The 27,456-nt window shown below is 40.0% G+C and overlaps 1 protein-coding gene across 1 annotated transcript in view; it reads left to right on the forward strand.

Moving 5' to 3' along the window:
* LOC125083006 (5E5 antigen-like) overlaps positions 1 to 27,456 on the forward strand; it is a 579,485-nt gene that overhangs the window by 66,491 nt on the left and 485,538 nt on the right. The window contains exon 4 of the mRNA XM_047698904.1: positions 18,871 to 18,939. Coding sequence (XP_047554860.1) covers positions 18,871 to 18,939 — 69 coding nt within the window. The remainder of the gene's footprint in view (positions 1 to 18,870; positions 18,940 to 27,456) is intronic.

Raw genomic sequence — 27,456 nt, forward strand, 5'->3', positions numbered from 1 at the left:
GATGTTGAATAAGAAAAAGAAGAAAATCTGATGTACTGGACACTGCCAAGATCTGCTTGGATCCTTTTTATGTGTTCTGTGTGCTCTGTCTTGGCTTCTGTGTGATTCGTTTCTAACAGAGTGCACCTGTGACTCACCTTGGAGGGTGGCCCTTGGGTTATTGCTGCAGTTGGCTGGAAAGTGCACGACGCAGAAGAACTTGGTGGTTTCCATCTGCCTGTGATGGCTCTTAGCCAGTGAGCAGTGCAGGAGTTTTAGAGCCCAGCAGCTTGGTCACAAGTGCAAAATTCTGATAATCACTTATACTACATTTTCCCCTGGGGGCTATCCTCCACGGATTCTTGCCTGAAATTGCTCCATTGGGTGACATCGTCTTCTGCCGTGTCCTAATCTCTCATTTCCTTGCTGTTTTGGGGGGAGAGTATTTCCTTAGAAAATCAGTTATGCCAAGATAATTATCACAGGTTCTGCTTCTGGGGAACCCAGCTAAGACTGATCATGACGTTCCTCCCATTATATGACACTTAGTGGTTTTCTTTATTATATTACTTTATCTTCAGTTCATCTTGTGAGGCTTTTATTTCAACAATGTAAAAAAGTGAATGAGGTTAAATAATTAACCTGAAATCATACAGCAATTCAAATGCAAAGGCAGAACTTAAGTTTGGATATTTCTCAAAACCTTAGAAGATTTTTTTTTAATGACTCCCATCAAAGTGTGTATTGGAAGACTTTGGGGTTTTAAGATTGTTTCTTTTGTTTGGGGGAAATTTTGGTTTAATTTCAAACATTGTGGAGATATAAGATAAGCCTATTTTACTTGCCTATAATTTTTGTAGATCTACGACTATTGGGGGAGGGGAAGGTTTTTTAAAAAAAAATCTAAATTATCTTACTTGAATAACCATAAAACAAAATTTAAAAATGAATGTTTTGATGGTCAAAATAAAAGGAATTATATCTTTTCACTCAGAGACTCCTGAGAAAAACATCCACTTTAAATCCATTTAAAATATCTCTCTATCCAATTTAATGGATACTTGAAATATCACCCCTAGTGATTGTATTTGAAAGCAAAATACTGGCACACTTTAGTTTTTTACAAGCTCTTCAATAATAAACTGAAAAGCTGAAGTCATTGGTTAAATAAGTGCTCCTTGGTTGCAGAAAGAAATGTTAGTTTACATCAGTAGTCAGAAAACATGTGTGCTGTTTAACATCAAAAGATATATCAGTTGTGCTTTATAGGATGGTTTCCTAAAGTTAACAAACAGGACTATGCAAACTTAAAAAAACAAGCAAACTAAACAACAAGAAAACAAAAACAAAAACATCTTTCTGTACTACAAAAGAAAAAATGATCAGAATAAAAGAAAACCATGAAATAAGAGAAAATATTTGCAAATTACATATCTGATAAAGGTTTAATTTCTAAAATATAAAAGCAAACAATCTAATTTTTAAAAAATGGCAGAGGAACAGAATAGACCTTTTTTTTTCCCCCCGATTAAGACTTAACAGGTAGCCAACAGGAACATGAAAAGGAGCTCTACATCACTCATCATGAGGGAAATGCAACATATAACCATGATGAGAGTTCCCCTCACACTTGTTAGAGTGACTGTCACCAAAAAGACAAGAATGGACAAGCATTGGGGAGGATGTGGAAAAAAAAAGGGAACTTTGTGCACTGCTGGGGGGATGGGAAATTGGTACAGCCACTGTGGAAAATAGGATGAAGGTTCCTCAAAAAATTAAAAAATAAAACCATCATATGCTCCAGCAGTCCCACTTCCAGATATCCAAAGGAAATGAAAACAGGATGTCCTAGAGGTATGTGTACTCCCATGTCAGCTGATATGCACTACAGTAAGCAGTGAAGGAAAATCTTCAGTCAGAAGGAAAATGTTGCCAGATAGCAAATCCTACCTACAGGATGGAATAAACAACAGTGAAAATGGTAAAAAGGAGAGTAAAGATAAGCACACTTGGTATAGGAAACTATATTCCAGAAGTATATGCACCTGCATACGGCAAATTTTTAAAAAAATTGTCGAGCAATTTAATGAGGAAAAGGTATTTCTAACAAACTGGACTATGGCAACCGAACATCCGTGTGAGGCTAATGAACCTTGATATCTCTCTTAGAATATACCAGTAATAATGGAGGGAGTACGGGTCTAAATATAAAACCTACAAGTGTATAGAATATAATGGAAAAAAAAAAAGACCATCTCAAAAATGTGTGAAGGATAGTTTTTAACGTAGCTCCCAATAATCTCTACTCCCTAGTATTTGCAACCCATGTTATCCCCTCCCCTTGACTGAGAGTGGGAGCAAGTGACTCATTAGAATAAACAAAATACAGTTAAAAGTAACAGGTTGCCACTTCTAAGATGAGGTGACTTTGAACACTGGTTTGGGATCCAGGACTTGGCTTGAACCCCCACTCTATCATTTTATAGCTGTGTTAACTTCAGTCTACTTAGGTTCTCTGAATCTCAGTTTTCTCATTTGAAGCTGGGACAATTATACTTACATCCTACATACACAGCAGGCCATAATGTATTAAATAAAATAATGTATGTAAAGTGCTCAGTGAATTGTAGATATTATACAGCAAATCTCTTCACTTCAGTGATTCTCAGATTTCCCCTGAGCAATGGAGTACTGCTAGTGGATATGAAAGTTAATTTTCAGCTCCAGCTCCACAATGAAGATGCTGAGTGAATGGGCTTGGTTAAGGCAAAAAGGAGGAAATGGACAATTTCAGGCATGAAAATGAAAATGTTATTGACAAATGATATAAACAGAATACTCCTTACCATGAATAGTACCCAACTCATGATCATCTTTGGGAATGTATCTGGGATACAGAGATAGAAAATTATAAGTAGTTCTTTCAAGAAATATTTATTGAACACATCCTGTGTTCCATACCCTTTTCTAGGCACTGGGGGCTTCAACAGTCTGGACATTGGACAGAATTCCAACCAACGTGGAGTTTTTGTGCTAGTGGTGGTAAAGAGGAGTTATGTATACCCAACACTCACACACACGAATGACACATTCATCCACACTTACACCACCAGGTAATGACAAGTTTTGAAATAATAATATAAGGAGGTACTGAGAGTGAGACAGGAGATCTAAAATAGTTTGAGTGTTTAGTGAGGCTTCTGTAAGGAGGTGATATTTAAGCAGTGACTTTTGCAACATAAGTCAGCCATGTGAAGATTTTTATAATAAGTAGTCCTTGTTGTAATAAATCAATGCTAAAATGTCAGGGGCTTAATAAAATAGAAATATTTCTGCCTCATGTAATGGTCCAACACAGTCGTTCTTGGTAGCTTTCCGCCAGGTGCTGATTTGGGGATCCAGGTTCCTTCTGTGTTCTGGCTACACCATCCCTTAGGGTTTCAGAATCCTCGAATTCCAGAAGGTTGAAAAGAAACAAAAATCTTAAATGTCCTCACCCCATCGTGGCCTTTATTACTTCTGTTCACATTCGGAGGCAATAACTGATCAGTCTTTTGGCTAAGAAGGTTTAGGTGAGTTAATAGGTATAATGTACTTTTGACAGTTCTTAGAACAGGTTAAATAAGAGTTTTCGAATAAGCGAATCTTAGAAAAGGCAGGGAGGTGGGAAAGCGTGTGGTAGACTTGAACAGCCGCAAGGAGGCCAGTGTGGAAGATTGTGTCCATAAGAGAGGACAGTCTAATGGAGCTTGGAGAGGAAGGCCAGGGATGAATCATGCAGGGTCTCTCAGAACAGGGTGTAGTCGGTCTTCTGCCCATGTTCCAGCAACATCATGCGATGTGTGTGCATGTGTGTGTGTGTGCCTGTGCATACGTGTATGTGCGCATGTGTATGTGCCTGAAGTATCTGACTCCCATGGCAGACGCACATCAGGATCAGGGAGCATTTTCTGAAACATCTTATGGAGTAAATTGTCTTTTGTAATCAACAGTAATGGGAGTTCCTTGAGGGGTTGGTGTGGGCACTGACATGAATCTGACTTGAGAGTCATTCTGTCTCTGATGCAAGACATATATTGAGAACTGACATAATTCTCCAGAGTTGGTGGCTTCTTCCTTGGAGATGGGTTTTAATTATGAATGCTCATGAGGTTAAGGCAATAGCCTTAAGCATGTCTTTCCCTAATCTTACCCATTAGTTCTTCATAAGCAACTGAATGTATTTCCAGAGGAACAGAGGCTCTTCTGCCTACTCCCAAAATTGTGCGTTTAGTTCAGAACAATGGAAAATAGATGAAAGCATATAGGATATGGGGTTATGGGTTTAATATTCATTTGAATCTTAAGAGTTATGCCATTCAAAGTTACCCTCCATACTTATTTTAGGAAAGCTATTGCAATCCATGACTTCAGAATTATACTGGTACACCATACCACCAAATTCTCCCACCATTTTATTCCACACCTTTTATGCTAAAACCTCCAGCACCTCCTGTCCCATTCCCATTCTCAGGTGATGGTGATCTACCTACTTCACAAAGAAAAATAAGAGATTTTCACAAACTCCTCTGCTTCATCTACCCATAGATCAATGCCTTTATCCATACATTAGCCTTCCCTCCAGTTACCTTGTGTGGAGGGTATCTGTTCCTTGTTATCCTTGCTGTATCCACAGTCTTCCCTGCGTGAGGAAGAGGTGAATCCATTGTTCCACTTGCTCTAGCCATGAACCTCAGAGCCATTTTGAATCCTTTCTCATGCCACGCATCCAATTTGTTGGCAGCCCTCGGAATAGGTTGGCTTTATCTTCAGGATGTATTGATTGCTGCTATTATGATCTTATCCTTATTTCTAGCTAGGATTATCACAATGAACTTTCAAAACTATCTCAGCTTTTCTTCTGTAGTACCTACAACAGAGTTCTTTTTTTTTTTTTTTAATAAAGATTTTATTTATTTGACACAAAAAGAGCTCAAGCAGGGGAGCAGCAGGCAGGCAGAGGGAGACAGAAAGAAGCAGGCTCCCCACAGCGCAAGAAGCCTGATGTGGGACTCAATCCCAGGACCCCTGGGTCATGACCTGAGCTGAAGGCAGCCACTTAACCACCTGAGTCACCCAGGCGTCCCTACAACAGAGTTCTTAAAGAGGGGTAACTTTTCCTTCCCTAGGGAACATTGGGCGATGTTTAGAGACCTTTTTGGTTGTAACAACTGGCAGGCAGGGGACTCTGGGTGTCCAGTGGGTAGAGGCAGGGGATGCTGCTGAACAGCCTAGAGTGAACAGAACAGGCTCATACCACAAGAACTTTCTGGCCCAGAATGTCAGTGGTGCTGATCCTGAGAAACCCTAGTCTGTAGTCTCTCTTCCAGACAACAGGCTGAGTGAGTATGTGGAAGGCTGAGTCTGACTGAATCATTCCCCTGGTTGACCTTCCAGTGGCTCTCCCGTTCTCTGAGTAAAAGCCTAATTCCATTCAATTACTCACAAGGTTCTCAAAGATACTGTGTGCCAACTCTGTCACTGGCCACATCTCTTTTCTTTCTTTTTTTAAAAAACATTTTATTTATTTATTTGACAGACAGCGATCACACGTAGGCAGAGAGGCAGGCAGAGAGAAAGGAAAGGAATCAGGTTCCCCGCTGAGCAGAGAGCCCAATGCAGGGCTCAATCCCAGGACCCTGGGATCATGACCTGATCAGAAGGCAGAGGCTTTAAACCACTGAGCCACCCAGGCGTCCCATCTCTTTTCTTTCTTGCATCCACTCTGGCCACCCCACTGACCCTCGGACATCCTCCTGGTTCTTTCTACTTTGGAATGACTGCTCCTTGTAGTGAATTGCATTCCTCACAGATATCCACAATGCCGATTTCCCCCAAGCTCCTTCAGGGTTTATGCGAGTGTCACCATCTTAGTCTCCCTTGCTCTGAATATCCTTGTAAGTGTTAAATCACCTTCCAGCATTCCTTATTTTGCTTACAAACTTTGTTATAATAACTTTTGTTATGTACTGTCTCTCCTCGCCTCTGCCCAATTTCGTTTGTTGAAGTCCTAATACCCAGTGCCTCAGATTGTGTAGAGACAGGGTCTTTAAGGAAGTAATTCAGTTAAAATGAAGTCATTAGGGGCGCCTGGGTGGCTCAGTGGGTTAAGCCGCTGCCTTCGGCTCAGGTCATGATCTCAGAGTCCTGGGATCGAGCCCCGCATCGGGCTCTCTGCTCAGCGGGGAGCCTGCTTCCTCCTCTCTCTCTGCCTGCCTCTCTGCCTGCTTGTGATCTCTCTGTCAAATAAATAAATAAAATGAAGTCATTAGGTGGGCCCTAATCCAACATGACTGGTGCCTTTATAAGAAGAGGAGGCTGGGACACAGAGAGGTACAGAAGAAAGACCATGTGAACACATGGGGAGAAGACAGCTGTCCATAGGCCACAGATCAAGGTCTTCCAAAGAAACCAATCCTGCTAGAGCTTTGACCTCAAACTTCTCACCTTCTCAAAGAATTGCTAGGGGAAGGATACAAAGTCAATGTACAGAAATCAGTGGCCTTCTTATACACTAACAATGAAAATACAGAAAGGGAAATTAGAGAATTGATTCCATTTACTATAGCACCAAGAACCATAAGATAGGGACGCCTGGGTGGCTCAGTTGGTTAAGCAGCTGCCTTCTGCTCAGGTCATGATCCCAGCGTCCTGGGATCGAGTCCCACATCGGGCTCCTTGTTCTGTGGGGAGCCTGCTTCTCCCTCTGCCTCTGCCTGCCACTCTGTCTGCCTGTGCTCGCTCTCTCTCTTTCTGACAAATAAATTAATAAAATCTTAAAAAAAAAACAAAAAACAAAAAACCATAAGATACCTGGGAATAAACCTAACCAAAGAGGTAAAGGATCTGTACTTGAGGAACTACAGAACACTCATGAAAGAAATTGAAGAAGACACAAAAAGATGGAAGACCATTCCATGCTCTTGGATTGGAAGAATAAACATTGTCAAAATGTCTATACAGCCTAGAGCAATCTATACTTTTAATGCCATTCCGATCAAAATTCCACTGGTATTTTTCAAAGAGCTGGAGCAAATAATCCAGAAATTTGTATGGAACCAGAAGAGACCCCGAATCGCTAAGGAAATGTTGAAAAACAAAAATAAAACTGGGGGCATCACGTTACCTGATTTCAAGCTTTACTACAAAGCTGTGATCACCAAGACAGCATGGTACTGGCATAAAAACAGACACATAGACCAGTGGAACAGAGTAGAGAGCCCAGATATGGACCTTCAACTCTATGGTCAAATAATCTTCGACAAAATAGTAAAAAATATACAGTGGAAAAAAGACAGTCTCTTCAATAAATGGTGCTGGGAAAACTGGACAGCTATATGTAGAAGAATGAAACTCGACCATTCTCTTACACCGTACACAAAGATAAGCTCAAAATGGTTAAAAGACCTCAACGTGAGACAGGAATCCATCAGAATCCTAGAGGAGAACATAGGCAGTAACCTCTTCGATATCAGCCACAGCAACTTCTTTCAAGCTATGACTCCAAAGGCAAAGGAAACAAGAGCCAAAATAAACTTTTGGGACTTCATCAAAATCAAAAGCTTCTGCACAGCAAAGGAAACAGTCAAGAAAACAAAGAGGCAACCCACGGAATGGGAGAAGATATTTGCAAATGACAGTACAGACAAAAGATTGATATCCAGAATCTATAAAGAACTCCTCAAACTCAATATACACAAAACAGACAATCATATCAAAAAATGGGCAGAAGATATGAACAGACACTTCTCCAATGAAGACATACAAATGGCTATCAGACACATGAAAAAATGTTCATCATCACTAGCCATCAGGGAGATTCAAATTAAAACCACATTGAGTTATCACCTTACACCAGTTAGAATGGCCAAAATTAGCAAGACAGGGAACAACATGTGTTGGCGGGGATGTGGAGAAAGGGGAACCCTCTTCCACTGTTGGTGGGAATGCAAGTTGGTGCAGCCACTTTGGAGAACAGTGTGGAGATTCCTCAAGAAATTAAAAATAGAGCTTCCCTATGACCCTGCAATTGCACTACTGGGTATTTACCCCAAAGATACAGATGTAGTGAAAAGAAGGGCCATCTGTACCCCAATGTTTATAGCAGCAATGGGCACGGTCGCCAAACTGTGGAAAGAACCAACATGCCCTTCAACGGACAAATGGATAAGGAAGATGTGGTCCATATACACTATGGAGTATTATGCCTCCATCAGAAAGGATGAATACCCAACTTTTGTAGCAACATGGACGGGACTGGAAGAGATGATGCTGAGTGAAATAAGTCAAGCAGAGAGAGTCAATTATCATATGGTTTCACTTATTTGTGGAGCATAACAAATAACATGGAGGACAAGGGGAGTTAGAGAGGAGAAGGGAGTTGGGGGAAATTGGAAGGGGAGGTGAACCATGAGAGACTATGGACTCTGAAAAACAATCTGAGGGGTTTGAAGGGGTGGGGGTGGGAGGTTGGGGGAACCTGGTGGTGGGTATTAGAGAGGGCACGGATTGCATGGAGCACTGGGTGTGGTGCAAAAACAAGGAATACTGTTACGCTGGAAAAAAAAAAAAAAAAAAAAGAATTGCTAGGTGGAAATAAAACTATTGTTTAAGCCACCCAGTCTGGGGTCCTTTGTTACAGCAGTCCTGGCAAACTGAAACAATTGTTACCTTCTGATATACAATATAATTCAATCTGGTGTTAGGTGTATTACCTAACTATTATATTGATACTCTTGACTGTAATCTTCCTGAAGGCAAGGATTTTTGTCCCTTTTGTTTGAGATACCTAATTCTGTTCTTTCCCAAAATCTAGCCTTTGCAAATGAGGAAGATATGACACAAGGAATTGAAATGGCTTGCCTGAGATTATAAATGGATGGCAGAAGCTGTGTAAACTCCAGAATTCTCATTCAGATTCTGGTTGGCTCCCTTTTGGCCCACGTAGTTGCTTTGGCATAGAGATAAAGAAACCGTAGAGCAGAGCTGTTGCAACAGAAAACCTCACATTCATCACCAACACACCTTATACACACAAGAGCAATGAGGATGGACTGCCAAAACCATCCAACTGTTTAAGAAATGCACTTAACTTGTTTATGAAGAATAAAATATATAGACCTGTTTGGATTACAGTACTTTCTAGTGAGTGATGAGCGATAGAAAAGGAGAGGAAAAATGAAAATCCTAAAGAAAAGCTACAGTGTAGAAAAGCAAAAGCAACGAGTGCAAGGTATTATGAATTGGAAGTAATATATGGGTTTCAGGGCTGTTTCTATGCTTACTATCATGGAAGACAAACCTTTGGCTAGGAATAAGAATATTCACTCCTTGTCCCTACCCAGGATAAAATTCCAGTGTAACACATCAGTCCCTTTCTCTGCCATCCTGCCCTTGAGCTTGCCAAACCAACCAGCTTTTGTACAATTAACAGAGAGGTTTCCAATACAAGGAGAGCTTTGTTCTCATGGAAGACTATCTCTGTGTTCTCCTCTCTCTCAGTGTTTGTTTATTTGTTTGTTTTTTACCAGAATCATCTGTTCAAATAAATAAGTAAGATAGGAAAATGGGGAAGTAGTGGGGAGGGGACACTCTTTCTGATTGAAATCTATTTTTAATCTCACGAAAAATATCTTAATTTTCACTTATATTCTATGTCCGTAGCTGAGGGCCATTAAAACTAATAAAACTAAATCATTTGTGACAGATCTTAGAAAACAGTTTCTGCAATCCACTGTGCTCTCAAATGCTCATTAGAAATAGTGGTTTTCTTTTCAGAAGAATGCTCACTGAATGCTTAAAACGTGTTGCCTCCAACTTTTGACAAGTAGAACTGGCAGTGGAGTGTTTGAAGCAAAGACTTGACATAAAAAAGATGTTGCACAGCTATACATCAAATATGACCGGGAACAGCGCATCAAAGCAGAGAGTGTTAGGATTCAAGGCGGTTGGAGGAGAAAGAGAATCAACACATTTGTGTTTGCTTTCGACATTTTCTGGCATAGAATAAACAAGGGATCTGCATTGAGTATAGGCAGAACATTTCAATCTCACGGAAGTTTAAATCCTATCTTCTCTTAGTGTCAAAGACCATTGGCTAAATGTCATGGATGTAAGCCCTGAAGATATTTTTATATTCACCTGTGAAATGGGAACAATGACAAAGAACAATAATACTATATATTCATCATCATGCTTACCTATGTTATCCATTTTTTTATGGGGGGTAGAAACGCGAATGTATGGTAAGAGACTTTAGAGATTTTAATTATTAAAGAGGCACTAATGTTTATTATTTATTATAACAATAGCTGCCATAATTGAGTACGTGGTACAGTACATTTCATATTTATAATTTCTATTTTCATAGCTAAAATTATCTCCATGTTACAGAATTGGGTACTGAGAGTCAGAGTAATTATTGTGTTAATATTAACTAATATTTTAATATTAGAAGATACAATATCATTATTACTACCAAAGAAGCATTACATGAGAAACACAGAAACAAAGGATGTGTTTAAAAGTTAATTAAAAGGCCTGTGTCAGTCAGGGCTCAATCAGGGAAGCAGAACAAATATTAAGGCTTTTATTTACAGGAATGTGACTTTCTGCAATTGAAGGAGCAGGGTAAACAGTGTCTCAAGGCAGCTGTCTTTGTGTTTGACACTGGAGCCTAAAGTCTGCAAGGCAGGCAGTTAGGAAGGAAAGATGTAAAATCAGGGAGAGTAAGGTCAATCTGGAAGCTGCCAACGTAGGCTGGAACCAACTCAAGCTGGAACCCAGAGGCAAGGGCTGGAATCTGTTGTCAGTTTGTTGATAAAGTCGGTGTTCTGCAGGAGAAACTGTACCCTTCCTCATGGTGCTGGACACTCGGTTGGCCCAGGAGTCAAAGAAGCTGGAAAAACATCCAGGATAAGGTAGAGCATTTCAGACCCGTTTCTGCCTATGCCAAGTGAGGAGAACACACAGGCAAGCAACAAGGTGTGCGAACTACAAAAGTGCTTGCCCCAGCCTTAAAGCATAGAAAACAAAATGGCTACTGCTTTCCTTCTGCCCCCTAAATCTTCAGTGGAAATATCTCTTATAGCCTACTCTCCCTGGAAATACACAAAGAAGTTAATTCTGGGAAGTAGTTCTGCCTAGCCATGTTGACGTATCACAGAGTTACCATAGTCCACTATTATCAGATTAACACATTTACAAAGTCATGTCACTGCCTAACCTTAGATAACTATGCTCTATGTTAACATTTGCCGGCCTTTTCCCCAAAAGAGGATAAAAAGGTCTTCTTTTCGTCTTTGGGTGATATTCATTATTCTAGCTGATTCACACTCTCCGTTTGAAATCCTGTAACTTACATAATTGGATACAACATGCCTCATGTTACGTGGAAGGAGAATGGGAGAGGGAGAGAAAAAAATATTACACATACACAAATTATACACACACACACACACAAACCATACACAGAGACATATACATACATATATATTCATAACTATTATAGTCCTCATCTTTACAGCTGGTTATGGGATTATATCTGGTGTTTTGTGTTTTTTTCAAGATTTATTTATTAGAGCATGGGGAAGGGCAGAGGACAAGGGAAAAAGAATCTCAAACAGACATTCTGTTGAGCACAGAGCCCCATGCGGGACTAGATCCCAGGATCCTGAGATCACGACCTAACCCATAAATCAAGAACAAGACACTTAATCAACTGAGCCACCCAGGCGACCCATACCTGAGCAGTGTTCAAAACTACCTTCTTCCTTTCTCCATTCTTTATTTTCTTTTCTGTTTGTTGTGGTGCCAAGTCTGTTTTTTCAGTTTGGACTTTCACTCTTGAAGTGTCTGGACCACTAATAGTCCTGTCTGGATTGAGTTGTTAAAGCTTCTGTTTGACTTTAGTCTTAGACATGGGAATACTAAGGGGTAACTTAGGGGTTCTCCTAGCGTGTTCCATCTTATTGCCATTGTATAAGAGCAACTCAGTTTCTCCCTGGTAGTCAGAACTGACTACCCCAGCCACTATAATTAACCCCTCTTTTGCTTGTTAATTTACTGGTGGGAGTAGCCTGAAGTGGCAAGGTGATAGTTTCAATTTTCAGGTTAGTAGGATCATTATTGGCAGAAATAATGATTTGGCATGAATCATACCTGCACATAGGTCATACCTTGTTTCTTGTTCTTCAGGCCCTGCTGAAACTTGAGAATATTTATAGATCTAGAAGCAAAGGTAGGTTGTGGGAGTAGTTCCTAAGTAGGATCAACAGTCCTTTGCAGACCATTACAGTTCCTTTAGACAAGGAGAAACTAATCTCTTATGGCCTGTGTGGAGAGATTGTTTTTACTGTCAAAGAAGACCACAGGGGATGCCTGGCTGGATTAGTCAGTGGAGCTTGCAACTCTTGATCTTGGGGTTGTGGTTTTAAGCCCCATGGTGGGTATAGAGTACTGAAAAATAATAAAATACTAAATTTAAAAAAAAAGACCACAAGATTTAGGGATCCCAAATTTCCAGCTTTATGGAGATATACCCATACACCCCATTGCAAATTTCAGAGTCCTAGTCCATCCCAATTAATGTCTAAACTTTAATAATAAAGACCTCTTAGAAATTAGGAGATAGTTTACTTTGTAACTTACCACCGAAGGATTCAGTTTTGTGTTTGTTTTTCAGAAAGTCCAGTCCTATGGTGAAAAGAGGTAATGGTTTCTTTTTAGGTCAGATACAGACAATTTCAAGTCTGTTATGCAGATTTTAGCTGGTCAACTAAAGCTGTATTCATTATTTTCTTCCCCCATGTTTCTAGTATATTTAGAGGCAACCAATCAGATCCTCTAGATGCCTTATTTTGACTAAAATATTCTATAGCAGCACATGCTTAGTCACTCAGAGGCTTGTTTTCTATGGGTATTTGATTGCAGGTATCTGCAGGTGATAATTTGCATAACACTTTTGCCACTGCATGACACGGACTCCTGGTGTCTCATTAGACACTAGAAGTGGAAGTGATTGTGGTCTTTATTTAAATCTAATCATACCATAGCAAACCACATAACCCCACACAGTCCAGAAAACCCATCCTTAAGATACTCTTCCTCTAGACTCTCGGTGGCAACTTGTGTATCAGGTAGGGTTCAATCAGGGAAGCAAAATGAAGAGGATATATTCGTATAAGGATTTGACTTTACCCAGTTGTGGTCCTGGCTAAGCAGTTTCCATCAGGCTATGTCTCGGGACACTAAAATGTATATAAAGTGAGGAAAGCTAGAAGAAGCTGGAATCCAGGAGGTGGAATCCCTGAGAACAATTAGCTCTAAATGCTTCCAGTAGTTACGAATGGGTGACCTGCAGGAGGAGAAACTGATGCCCTTCATCACAGAGGTAAATACACACCTGGCCCTAAAGTGGGAGGGGCTAAAGAAGAATTGGGGAAAGGTAGGATAGTTGCAGGCAAGGCTGCTGCCTCACATGAGCAAGGTAAACTCAGAGCAGGAGCAGCCTGTGTGAACTACAAAACTACCCGTTCAGAGCATTGTGGAAGCATAAAACCCAAAAAACCTGCTGCTTTATTCTCTTCAGATCTCCAGTGACCATGTCTCTTATGGTACATCCTATTGTGAAAAACAGAGAAAAGAGAATTCTAGGAAAAGTAGTTCAGCTCGATGGAGGTGACATATTTGCAATCTACCAAAAGTCCCATTGTAGATAACAACCATATTTATATCTGAGTAAACTTATAATTGTTTCAAATGTTTGCAACACTTTTCCTGTTAATAACTCATGGCTGGGAATAACTGTCATATTTACATTTTTCTGGGCACTGGTACTAGGAAGAAATGGTACAATGCGTTAAGCCTGAACAGGTCCTGCATAGATTAGATGAGGAAATGTTAACTTGGGTCCAAATTATGAAGCTTAAATAAAGGTAACATTTATTAGACATTTATCAAGTTACTTGGTATGAAACACGTGCTCATAGAATGTTAATTTCCTTCCACACTGCTAAAACTTGTGCTTGGGCTCTTTTACTTTTAACTTCATGAAGTTGTATCAACTCATTCTTCTTCTTTATAATTTGATATATTTTTTTACCCATATTATGGGTCTCTCCTAACCACTGATTTTTATGGTTTTGAAAAGCAAAGCAAAAAGACACTGTAAAACGAATAACACTTTGTGAATGAGAATGTGTTATAATTATCTTAGTTATTTATCCAAAAGATACAAACGTAGTGATTCGAAGGGGCACATGTACCCATTAGTGGCAATGTTCATAGCAGCCAAAATATGGAAAGGGTCCAGATATCCATTGACAGATAAAGAAGATGTGGTCTGTATATGTGTGTTTGTGTATCTATCTCTCTCTCTCTCTCTCTCTCTCTATATATATATATATATATATATATACTCATATATATATATAAACTTCAAGCAGACCCCCTGCTGAGTGTGGGGACCTTCATGGGGACTTGATCTCAGGACCCTCTAAGATCATGACTTAAGATGAAATCAAGATTTGGATGCTTAACTAACTGAGCCACCCAAGTGCCCCAGGAATTCCCTATTTTAATTTAGTGGGATGACACTGAAAAGGTGCAGAAATGTAGTCATTATTCTCACCTCTGTTAGGGAAACAGGAACACAGGAAGTAACCACAATAACCTTACTATGAGGGTAGCAGGTAGAAATGAACAACTAAGCAGTTCTTTAATGTGTGAAAGGAAATGGAGGCCACGTGAGTGAACAATTGTGTTATGTTCCGACGGAGCTCTGTTTTTGTTTTTGTCAATGTATGTGAAGTTCTCATCTGCAGGATACACCGAGAGCGTTTTTTCTTCATACACCAAGAGATTAGTGGGGCTATTAGAATTCAGCCTGGCCTGGAATACCTCTGTCATGATTCTAACACCAGTGTGGTGTGGGTTGGACTTTAAACAGAGTTTGAGGGGGCGCCTGGGTGGCTCAGTGGTTTGAGGCCTCTGCCTTCGGCTCAGGTCATGATCCCAGGGTCCTGGGATGGAGTCCCACATCGGGATCTCTCAGTGGGGAGCCTGTTTCCTCCTCTCTCTCTCTGCCTGTCTCTCTGCCTGCTTGTGATCTCTGTCTGTCAAAAAAAAAATATTTAAACAGAGTTTGAGCATCAGCCCTGTCAATGCTACAAGAATTGGTATTTAAAGAGATACAGGTATGTGTCTGCACATCTGGTAGGATGAGTAACTCAGGCAGGTAAACCTGTTTAAGGGAGAGTGTGCGGTGGGAAACTATGCCCGGGGGGTTATTGAAAAAGAAAACTAGAGCAGGTTGTTGAAGAATAAGCCCTTATTCAGTAGCACGCTGACATTAGAGGTCATGGAAATAGAGATGGTCTCCTTTCATGATGTTTACAGTTGATATTGGAGATGAATTTTATTCTCCAGGAAAAATAGGAAGTGATAAAACAGGAATTCATGTCTGGCTTTAGATTCAGTGGGGTGGGCACAGACAAAGCTAAATTTCTGAGGAAGACTGAGAATTGCTATGAATTTATGGTCAGAAAGTGGGGTTTGATTGCTAGTTTTGCTGTATATTAGAATATAATCTTGAATTTCCTAACTTTAAAATGGAAGTAATAAGCTCTCTATCACAAAGATTTGCAGTGATGTAAAATAATATATTTGGCAGTGCCTGTGTGGCTTAGTCAGAGGAGAATGTGACTCTTGATCTTGGGGTCATGAGTTTGAGCCCCACGTTGGGTGTAGATATTGCCTAAATAAATAAATATTTAAAGATAACAATGAAGTATCTGAACATTTTTATTTCTAGGCTGCTTACCAGTTTACAAAATACTCTTGAAATCTTTAGCTGTGATTCCCAGGAAAAGTTGGTACACAAAAACCTCTGGAAGATGACTAGAGTTACATGCAAACACATATTTAATTTTATGCACAAGTATGTAATGTTTTTTAAATCTTGGAATTATATGCACAGTATGAGTAATATTTGCATGTTCATCCAGTAGGAGAAATGACTTCACAAAGGGTAAGGAACATTTCATTGATTCATTCAAAATAACTCTGTAAATTAGGTTTTGAGAAATTATTCCCCCCACTTCACTGATGAAGCAATTAAGACACAAACATTTAGGGGATCATCAGAATTTACATAGAGCCAGGACTCTTAGCTCTAAGCCAAAGCTTCCACACCTGTTGCACAAGCATTGGAGATCAGGTTGCAAAGGCTTCACACAAAAGTTTAGATAGGATTTCAGTGTAATGATAGCAACAGATAAAGGCATGGGTGGGTGGATATTAGAAAAGGTGGGGAAAGTGAGAATTCATGGAGCTTATTCTTCTGCAAAGCTATGGAAAAGGCATTGATGCATTTAATTTGTGGTTTTGTTGTTTTCATCCTTTTTTAGTTGGATGGAAATTTGGATATGTGTGTATGTATAAATTTGGAGTGACCTCTGGAAATGTATGCAAAGCCAGACCCTAGGAGTCCAAACAGGAAAGGAATCCAATCTCCATTTTTGCAACCTTTCATAGAAATTCATGGTTCAGCAAAGTACCATAATCAATTTAAAGAATCAGGAAATCTTCTAGTGCCTCAATGACCACAGAACCACGAGCCATAAACAGCCTGGTTCTATAGAGAAAAAATCATTCAAGGGAAACTTGGTTACTTTTTTGATAGAAGATTCATTGTCAGAGGAATGGTATTGATGCAATACATCTTGATTTTTAAGAAATCATGTCCATGAATGGAATTTTACATGAAAAATTAATTTAGGTGTGATGAATATAAGCCTTGTTAAGTAAGCAAAAACCACACTACTGGGAACCAAGTTGTATGTGATTTGGGGGAGGGGGGGAAAGGGTGGAGGGAAGAAAAGAATGAAAAGGAAGGTGGATGAGGTAGAGAAAGTGACAGAGACCCTGAGAAGCTCAGGAAGGTATTAAGGAAAGAGGGGATTTTTCAGAGAAAAGCAATGTATCCTGGGGCTAAAGTCTTTTTGCATCTTTCATAAAAAAATGCAGTTCTTGAAGGTTATATGATTTAAAAACATACATTGAGCGTTCCTGTCAGAAAGACTATAGGAGATCATTATAACTAGATCTCCATCTTCAGTTGAGTGTATGACCATACAGGTGAAGTGGACAAGTGTTGTTTAGGCAGTCTTCAGAGGAGCTGGTAAAAGTGTGGCCAGTGGGGCTAAGAATAGATATTGAATTAGGAAAACCTGAATTCAGACAACAAGGTAAGTTGAACTCTTCTCTCATCAAGAAATTGAGCCTAACTCATTTCCCTTTAAGTATGGACTGATCTTAATGTCTTGAATATGACAGAAATGACACTATGTAACTTCTAAGCCTAGGTTAAGGAATGTGAGACATCTTCCACCCAACTCTCTATCAGGAAATATGCCTCTGGTGTTGTGACCCCCCCATGTGGGAAATACGGCTGCCCTGTATGGTGTCTCCCATGCTAGAGAGACCACAGGAAGAGATAACATAAAAATACTAAAAGATGCCCTAACTGTCCCATCTGATCCAGTCCTCAGTATATTGAGTCTACACTCCCAGGGGTGTGACATATGGGTGCAGAAGCCCTAAAGATGGCTATAGTCTCAGCCAATGTCTGACTTCATGCAAAACCCAGGGTGAGAACCATCTCTGAGCCTAGTCAATCACCAATGTCTGGAGACATACTAAATGCTACGGCCATATGCCACTGAGTTTGGCGTAATTGGTTATGCAGCCAATAGAAAGTTGAGTCTGTGTGACTAGGACAGTTTTCATAAGCTTCTTTTTTTTTTTTTTATAATAACACCTACCCTATGAGTTTTTGTAAGTATTAATTTAAATAATCTTAGAATAGTACCTGCATAGTAGTTCTGAACATTTTTAGCTTATAAAAATATTACTACTGACCATATTATTAAAGGTTGTATTAAAATAAAAGCAGTTGTATAGTAGTATAGGTCAAATTAAAGTAGAAAAACCTTTCAGGGTTTTATTATAGTAGTTGGGGTTCTCCAGGGAAACTGAACCGTGGGGGAAAGAGAGAGAAGGAAAGAAGGAGAGGGAAGGAGAAGAGAGTGAGGGAGGGAGAGATTGATTTACTGTGAAGAATTGGCTCATATAATTATGGAGGCTGAGAAGTTCCACAATAAGCTATCAGCAGACTGGTAACTGAGGAAAGCTGATGGTGTATGATTGAGTCCAAGTGTGAAGGCTTAAGAGCCAGGGAATTTAATGGGGTAAAATCCCAGTGTAAGGAAAGAAAAAAGTGAGATGAGATGTTCGAGTTCATCAGTGAGGCAGGAAAAAGGGGGCACATTCTACCTTCTACCATGTTCTCTTAAAGCCAGATGCCCATTGGATTGGATGATACCCACCCACGTAGGGGAAGGCTGTCTACTTCACTGAGTCCATTTATTCAAATGCCAGTCTCATCCAAAAACACTTTCACAGACGCACGCAGAAATAATGGGGGACACCTGGGTGGCTCAGTTGGTTGGACATCTGCCTTTGGCTCAGGTCATGATCCCAGAACCCTGGGATTGAGCCCCACATGGGGATCCCTGCTCATGGGGGAGTCGGCTTCTCCCTCTCCCTCTGCCTGCCACTTTCCCTGCTTGTGCTCTCTCTAAAATGGATAAATCTTTAAAAAATTATAACAATAGTGGTTAATTTGGGAACCCTGTGGCTAGTCAAGTTGATACATAAAATTAACCATGGCACAGGGGTTACTCTACAAGGTAAGATCTCGTTAATTGACAAACTCACTCTGACATGACTAAAAACTATCTCATCCCAGCTGCTTCCAATTTGAATTAAGGTATCAGCCCCATTTTCCTACAGACTGTTCTGTGTACTCTTATAAGACTTATTATGATGTGCCAGCTTTGATCTCTGAGGAAAAATACATGGGTAAGAGCCTGTAATGGTGATATTATGAATAGAGATTCAGAAATACCAAGGCATACCCTGTTAAACCACACTTCCCAAAGGTTTCTGGAAGGTACTGTCAACAGAAGAGATTTACAAATGTAAATAAAAATGTACCTTATTAAGAGCCTTACAAGTACCTAATAATCCCTAACCAGTTATGGTCCAAATCAAATAAGCACCTCTTTACTCCTAAGAATACCAGGCTCATTGCCTGTGGGAAGGAAAAACCTCTTAATCCACTTACACAACCAGTTCCTCAACGTGAAAGGGAAAAGATGTAAGAGGAGCAGTCTGCCCTAGAGCCTGACTATGCCAAAGGCCCAAATAGAAAAGCAATAAAAGGAAACTGGGATTCTTCATTTAAGGAAGAATAAACCTGCCTGAAAATGAACAATAGCCCAGTGGATATCCTAGGCTCATTCTAAGAGGAAAAAAGCAACACCTCTTTCCTTAGCAGAGCATTAAGCCAGGAGTGGGAAGAGCAGGGCCCGGTGTAGGTGCAGAAGGCAAAGTATATACTCTTACATGATGGAGCCAGATGATTCTCAGATATGTTGAAGAGCCCTGTGTGATTTCTGTTGGATGAAATCAACTCTGTCTTCCTGCTCACAACTTAATTGTCCAAGGGATCAATACTCCAATGAAATATAGGTGTACATAAGAAAGCAAAAATACATGTGGTGGGACTTGTTATGAAACCATGCCCCATGGTGGCCCTTCCAGTTAGATGCAGAGCAACCTAATGAGCCCACCTCTGCAGGTGGGGCAGACATGAAGTGTATAAGAAGAAAAGGAGCCTGTAAGCCCAAACCCCATTCTGGAACAATAAGTTATTCTTCTCTGTTCCATAAAATTTGCTACAATTTCTAGTCTCCAGGGGGAGAGGGAATGGGAGAAACAGACTCCCCACTGAGCTGGGAGCCTGATATGGGCCTGGACCCCAGGATCTGGAGATCATGATTCTTCACTGACTGTGCCACCCAGGTGCCTTGTCCCTGTTTAAATCTTTAAAATAAAACTTCATAAGGTCATAAACAAAGGCTTTTCAGGTCTACCCCTACATTGGTGCTTACAGATCTAAGCAATATATTCATGACCTTGTTTCTCTCCTCAAAGAATGAGTTACTTGCACTTTGGTATTTTGTTTGTTTTTGTTTTTCTCCCAACTCTCCATGAACCATAACACCAAACTTCATGCCTTGCTTAGTATGTGTTTTATAAATTGGTTTGGAAATTCTTGTTCATTCCCCAAAGAGCTAAAGTTCACCCCCATCCCATTCAGATATGTAATTTTCTCTCCTGTTATATGCATGCTTATGCATGAGGGCTAGAGACAAATAGCTCTTACGTCTCTCTTACAGATAGATGTCTAAAATTTCTTTAGCTTTTCTTGTTTTTCTTTATGACTTTGGTCTTTTCCTTCTGGTCACCCATACTCTTCTCTTGATCTCCTCCATTAAGTGACCATCCTTTTAAGAATGCCATGATAAAAAAGCAAAACAAAACAAAACTACACATGATTATTTAATAAGATCTGATAGAGTTCAAACAAATGTCAAGGGTCATTTTTTTTTATGCTTGAATGCCATATTATTTTTGTAAATATTTTAGTATCACTTATTTTTTTCCTTTTTTTTTTTTTTTAAATCAAAGGAGCATTACTCTGTAACATGAGTCCTGTTGTAACTTAACTGTCTAGAAAGTGATCAGAGACCTCTCCATCAATATAGTCCTCTGAATAGTCTGTCAGCCAAACCTATAGAAGGTGAGTAAGCAGCTTCTTATTCAGGAGCTGGCCCATCGTGCCACAGATGAATTCTCCATTTTGATGAAGAGTATTTTTAAAACAGGTCACTCTTCAGGAGATCTTTTCTGGTCATTGCTCTTCTAACCATTGGGAACTTATGAATGAGGTTAGACACCTCTGTAGAAAATAAATGCTGTAAAGCAACTCTGTACCAATTTCACATCATGACCTTAAAAATAGATATCTCCTACTTGTGAAAGAATCCCATGGGTGTTAAAATTCAGAGAATTGGAATTAATCTATCCAGTGTCACCCTAAAACTTAACATATATCCAACAAACTAGTACGTAAACAGAAAATAGAGAAATGCAGATGTGGAGTTTTAAGGGAGATCACAGATGAGTGTTATGACCTTTCTGAGTTTGATAGTGATGAGGGAGCAGGAGGCTGGCTGAAGACAAAGCAAAAGCTGGCACCTTGCACCCCCTCTCCATCTGCTCCTCCTCGGTAATATGTGTAGCATTCCCCAAGCAACCCTGACTGCCATAAGCGATTTCCTCAGGCACCCCTGACTGCCATAAGCGAGAAACAAATAGTTAACTTGCAGAGATCACTCCTGCAAGACAGGAGTCTCCCTTGGTTTACAAATGTCCTAGAGATCTACAAACAAAGAAGTTACCTTATCAATAGCACAAATTTCCAGAGGCAAATAACTCAGTTCTCAAACCCTAATGTCTCCCTCCCCACCATAAACAAACTGAAGGAGGCTGAGGTAGAGGGGAATGTACATATAGTTAAATCTCTTCTGAACCTAAATCTCACTAACAAAGAGCTTGATAGCAGAAATGTGAATGGCTTGCCAAAAGACTACATTGATCAAGCCGCAAGGCCTCCAGTATCCACTCCAGCCACCCTTTAGGCCCTCTTTAGCATATGAAAGCTCTGTTGAAACCTCCCTTCCCCTCACCTTCCCCCAACTGCAAGGTACCGAACCTGCCATCTCTCACAACCCCGGGCAGCTGCATCTCCGCCTGCCCACGGGTCCTGTCCCCGTGCTTTAATAAACCACCACTTTGCACCAAAGATGTCTCAAGAATTCTTTCTTGGTCATCGGCTCTGGACCTTAGCCCACCGAGCCTCACCTAGGTTCTAAAACTTCATCAATAGGATTTTAGGAAACCGTGATGCAATAATTTAGTTTTGGAGAAGAAGAAACTCAGCTCCAAGTAAGTTAAGTCAGGTTGAAAATTAGTAGCAAAGCAGGGGCTAGTATGAATATTTTATTATTTCAAGTGTAGTGTTCCTTCTTCCCTGTGCCATTGCTCTTGAAATCCCTACAAAGTTTTCCCATAGTCTTGTAACTGTGAATCCAGGTCGACCTCAGGAGGAATCTGACTGCTTGTCATGGTGTGGTTATAGTCTCCAAGTGGACCTCTCCCTCCAGGGCTTTCTGTGGTTCTGCAAAGGTCTCGACAGGGCCCGGGAGGGCATCAGGACATCTCTACCCTTTTGCACAGCAACTCCATCTTTGTATTTCCGGGGAATGAGGTCTCCCTCTTTAGGATCTTAAGTATAATTAGGCTTTCTGGAGCTTTTCTCTAACTCTGGTTCCCCTTTCAAGATATTTGCTTAAACAGTCCTGCTTACAAAGTACCTCCTTCCCATTAGACTTCTCCAGTCACTCTCTCTACCTTATCTTTTGGCTTCCAGGCCTTATCTCTTTGTATTTTAAAGACAATGGACACTGTTGTTTATTTAATGTGCATACGAAGAGTGGGGACTGATGTATCACTTATGCAAACATATGCCAGAGATGCAGCCTATAATATAGCAGGGTTCCCAGGATAACATATTACCATTTCTGCCACTCTGCATATTTCCCTTGGGGCCATCCGTAGAGCTATGCTGTCTTTCGATATATGATAGACCTGGATTCTATTTCGGGTGCAGAAAAATAAGAAATACTCTCTTGGGATTTGTTTATGTCATTACTGTGCCAAACTCTAAAAGGGAAATGGCACTTGATATCCATCCCTTACAGACATCAGGGGAATTTATTTTTCAGGGGCAAATACCCTAGCTATGGGAAGTGATTATGTCTAGATACAAATACTGTTAAAAGGACATTTATCTAGTAGATTACATACCCAACTCTTTCCCAGGCTTCCTGTTCCCTCTCCAGAAATGTTTTAACAGGGACCATAGTCTATGAGTAACAATGCCTCTTGCATTGCTATCTGTATATTCTGTCTTCCTACTTTGGCCCTATAGACCAGCCCCATGCCTGATCAATTTTCATGGTCATCCCATTCGGTGGGGTGATTTGTTAAGATAAAATGGAAAATTGAAACAGAACTGTTGCTGGATACAACACCGTCCACTTTTTCTATTTTGTCAAAATGCCATGGCTGCTCATTTTTTCATGGCCATGAGTTGAAATAAATTAAACTTCCCAGAGGCAAAACTTCTCTGAGATCAGATTGGAATATATTGATTAGCTCTTTGAGGCCTGATGGATTGAAGGTTCTTGCTTTAGAAACACATTTACAAACATGCCTTAAGAAACAGTTGCTTAGTACTGGGTAGACTGATTGTGTTTATTTAAAACTGCGGGAAAGGGCGTACCTGCAGCCCCTGACTTTAACCTATACGTGTTTCCATCCCAGATCAATGGTGACAAGTGAAAGTGTTGTTCCCTTTAGTGACTCCTAAAATCAACTCAAGGCTGGCTTACCCAGTGATGTGTCCAGTAATACATCAAAGACTTGGGAACATCTCAGTTTATAGCTGAGTGCTGGAATATTAGATCTGGGAGGGACTTAGGACACTATCATCTTCAGCAGAGAAACCAATTCCTCTAAGGATGTAATTTATTTAGTTTGCAAATGGATGGCTTTAGAGATGATTTTAGAGTTAGACAGGAATTTTTAGCAATTTACTGTCCTCAGGCTTAAAATTCCAATGGCTGTATTCACCAGGTATACAACATAAGTGAGTGAAGTGGGTCTGGTGGCAGTGTTATGAGAGGAAGACACAGGCTTATTCCGATGGGTCCAGGGTCCCTATACTCCAGGTGATTACTTTCATGGAAGAGTATGGGCCCAGTATTTCCAAATAGACAAAAATTTCCAAAGTGTCAGGATCTATGGTATGATAGGACATTCAATTTATTTTAAAAACTAAAAAATGAAAAAACAAAACAAAAACAAAAACTCCCAATCCTTTGCAGGTAAATAAAACAAATTTGCAGACTGAATTTAGTCCAAGAGTCCCCAGATCTCTGGTCTCTGATTTACTCATAATCTCATGCTGGTGAGAAAAATGAGATTCAGCAAAATGGATGCCATGAGTGAATGAATGGTGCCCACGACACAGGATGACACAGGAGTGCAGGGGGTTGTTTCATCCATACCTTGGCATGGAGAATATGTGGGAATTAGAATCGTGTGGCGCCCTCTAGGTGCCAAGATAGAACTGTCCAGTCTCAAGACTAGAGCCTACACTACCCAAGCTCCAAACCAAACTTTCAATGACTGAGAGCCCAGTTTCCGTATGGGCTTTTCCAAGAGGATACGGAGAGTGAGGAGAGCAGAGGCTGGTCTGGTCTGGGGCCATTTCTACCACAGGCAGGCCTTTCCAAGAAACTGGGACGTATGATTTGCTGAGACTTTTGGGAATTTGTGTAAGGCCATGGTATGTAGAATAATGACTGCAAAACCCAGACAGTCTTTAAATATTAAGTAAGATATTTGCAGGTTCTATTATAGATGGACTGGTAGCTTGACAGACTTTCTGTTGCAATTAATAAAACAAATCGGACAAATGATACACCTGGCCCACATAAATTGGACTTTTTAGTAATTTATTTTCCTTACCTAATACGATAATCAGGAAGTAGGCTGTTGTTGACGGGGGTTGGTGTCTCTGTGCTATTCTTGGTCTTCCTCTCGTGGTGACTGATGGGCATTGTAACTTCCGATGTCACAGAAACATTTGGTTGGTAAAGGGTGCTGCCTTCCAGCTGCCCTCACAAAGGCAAAAGCTTTCCAAGGAACCCTAACAACCGTTGTCTACATCTCTTTAGAGTTCATTATGTTCAATACCAAACCTAGATACAAAGGAGGCTGCTGAAGTGTGTTTGCCTCTCTCAGTGACTGGAAGTCGGCATGAGGCTGGAGAATAGGTGTGAGGTAAACCAAACTATAGTATCTTCCCCAGGAAGGAAGCCCAAGAATTTTGGAAAATTTGCAATGAGGCTTAGGAGTTCACTCCATATTATAACCAGAATGCTAGATTCCTGCAAGAATCCTGAGTACTAAAGGTTGATCGCACAGCCCCCTGATTCTCTGGACTGCGTGCTCTCATGCTATCATGTAACTACTTGCTAGATCATCTTTGGCTCTGCCCTGCTGAGCAGCTTCCACCCTTCATTGAAATGTATTCCTTCTAACGGCTTGGAGATGGTTATTGGATTCACGGAAGAGAGAAGTTATGAAGCACATCGGGAACACTGGGGAAAAAGAGATGTGATTCTGCTCAGATTCTATTAGAGTAGAAAACATGCTAGATATCAAAGGGAAATTTATGTAATGTATTCCAGCATTGTTCGGGGTAGAGCATCATGTTTTATGCAGGCAGAGGCAGTCGGGGCATGCAGTGTGAGAACTCTGCTACACAGACTGAAACCAACAATAAAACAGTGAATGGGCAATGGGCAGAAAATAAACCCTGGTTTTTATGGGAAGCATTCACAATCTCCATTCCATTCCAAGACTTCCTACTCATTGTCAGGAAGACTGTTGTTTTAAAAGCCCATACGAAATCTTTTCTATTGTTTACTTGGATGGATTCTAAGTGTATAAGCACCTAGCTCCTTTGAGAATCAAGGCTGCATGATTTGAGCAAACAGGATGGCCTTGAATAAGTGAATGGGGAGAAATGCAGGATTGACAGAGTGGTGATATGGCCCTCTCCTTTAGGAGGACGATCAGAGTGACTCAGAAGCAACAAAATGAGAGAGAAGCCTTGGAAGACTAGGATTTCCAACTGAAAGTAAAAGGGATAACGTTGAAGAAACTAAAAGCAGGTAGGGAAGTGTAATTCTTAGGAGACTCAAGAAGTTGTAAAAGGGTGTTAGCATCTGCAGCTGCCAGAGGGAGCTCTGATCTCAGAGGAGCTAACAGAGCCCAAGGATGGCTTCAGAGAGCCTTTCCAGAAGGGAGTGAGCACGCTGCTGGACGGACACAGGTTTTAGAATTTTGATTTGTGCTTGTTTGTGTGTTGCTTCTCATCACAAATGTGTGGTTTGTGTGACCTACTCAAGGTAATGCTCTTGGATTTTCAGTCATATTGTAAGAGGACGCATTAGGAATCGGTAGTATGTGTTGAGGTAGACATAATCAGAAAATTTAGACATAATTCATGCAGCATTAATTCTTTGTAAGAGTGATAACAGTTTGCATTTCTGTGAATGTGCATCACTGACTTTTGGGCCGACTAGTCCACCTAGAAATTCAATCAATTAGAAATCAGCATTGCTGTGATCCCACTCGGGTCTGATGAAGAGTATTATATTTACTTCACTGATCATAAATGTCTGACAAACTAGTGTCAGCTTTTAGTGTGGCATATATGGAACAACATTGATCAATTTAAGAATGGAATTGCCTTTGATAATAAAAATATAATTTTGTATATTTTACTCATTAAGTACTATGCACAATGGGAAATTGATATGAAAAAAATGTAAATAACATTTTGGAGTCGCTTACTATGTCCCGAGTACTGTTGTAAGTAGTTAGGTGTGTAACTTATGTAATCCTCTCAACAACCTTATATGGTGGGTAATATTATTATCCATATATTGATGAGGAATGTGAGGAGATTATTTATCTTGCTCACGTCCACCTCGATTATAAATTCTGGAGTTGGGTTTAAATACAGGCTTTGTGACTCTAGACCTTATGCCACTGTGCCCTGCTATAACCAGCAAGGATTTCAAAACATTTTATCAGTGTATTCCAGAACACAAATACAAGTGGCTTTAAAAGAATTAAAATATCTTCATGTGTAACTTTCATATTTAGTTTTATCTGTTCTAAACCCTTCTCTGTCAATAGATACATACAAGTAAGAACACATGGAAGCTTTGAAGTAGTTTTCAAGTAGTGTTAATAATAACTGGTACTACTGAGTGCCTAGTGTTACTGTACACTAAACATCTTTATTATATTTCATTTAATCCTCAGTATATATCACCTATTATTTAACTGCATGGTGCAAATGAGAATAATAAGGGACAAGTAACTGAATAATTTATCCAGAGTCATGAGGTTTCTAATGGGTAGATTAGGAACTTAGTTCATATCTACCTGATTCCAAAGTACTAAGTCTTAGCCACCATCCTTGCTCTAGACACTGTGTTGAATACTTTGCCTGCACGGTTAGATTTAACACTCTGAATCTCATTATGAAATAAATACAGTAATTCTTCATTTAACAGATAAATGCTTTGAGATAATAGGTGAAAGAAAGGAAAAATAAATTTCAGAGAAACCTAAAAATACATTAAGCTAGTAGAAAAGGATAGATTTTGTATTTAGCTTTGTTTGCTATTTCTTCCTTTCTTTTCTATTTGAGGATTATCTCTGAATTTATAAGTCATGCATTAAGTAATAATTTAAAAAATTGATATGCTTTCATTTGATTTTTTTATTAAGAAATATGTTTTTGGATTTTCATTCCATGAT

Source organism: Lutra lutra, chromosome 13 (assembly GCF_902655055.1).
Source record: "Lutra lutra chromosome 13, mLutLut1.2, whole genome shotgun sequence".
Classification (NCBI taxonomy): domain Eukaryota; kingdom Metazoa; phylum Chordata; class Mammalia; order Carnivora; family Mustelidae; genus Lutra; species Lutra lutra.